Source organism: Carlito syrichta, unplaced genomic scaffold, assembly GCF_000164805.1.
Source record: "Carlito syrichta isolate Samal-C Ts95f unplaced genomic scaffold, Tarsius_syrichta-2.0.1 Scaffold309715, whole genome shotgun sequence".
NCBI lineage: Eukaryota > Metazoa > Chordata > Mammalia > Primates > Tarsiidae > Carlito > Carlito syrichta.
In genome coordinates, this window is record NW_007253811.1 from 133279 (window position 1) to 133577 (window position 299).

Sequence of the window (299 nt, forward strand, 5' to 3'; positions counted from 1 at the left end):
CCGCCTCGCGCCGGCTCCGCGAGCGCCCAGCGGCGGTCCAGTGTCCTCGCCCGGGCCCCGGCCCGCCCAGGCGCCGCCCCAGCCGAGCCCCAGCCGCCAGCGCCGCCAGCGCCGCCAGCGCCATGCTCCGCGCCACGCGTCAGCCGCTCCCGGGCGCCGCCATCTTGCGCGACCCTTGACCCCGCGCCGCGGCGGAAGAGCCCGCCGCCACGTCGACTACTGGCGGAAGGCCAAGGCGCTGAGGGCGGCCACGGCGGGGGCGGGGCCCGGGGGCCCGGGGGCGGGGCCCGGGGGCGGGG

The 299-nt window shown here is 84.3% G+C and overlaps 1 protein-coding gene across 1 annotated transcript in view; it reads right to left on the reverse strand.

The window, feature by feature from the left end:
• The window catches only part of RCC1L (RCC1 like), a 35330-nt gene extending 35153 nt beyond the window's left edge, over window positions 1-177 (reverse strand). Inside the window, exon 1 of the mRNA XM_021717365.1 lies at window positions 5-177. Within this exon, the coding sequence (XP_021573040.1) occupies window positions 5-124 (120 nt within the window). The 5' untranslated portion in view covers window positions 125-177. The remainder of the gene's footprint in view (window positions 1-4) is intronic.
• Window positions 178-299: the final 122 nt, after the last annotated feature.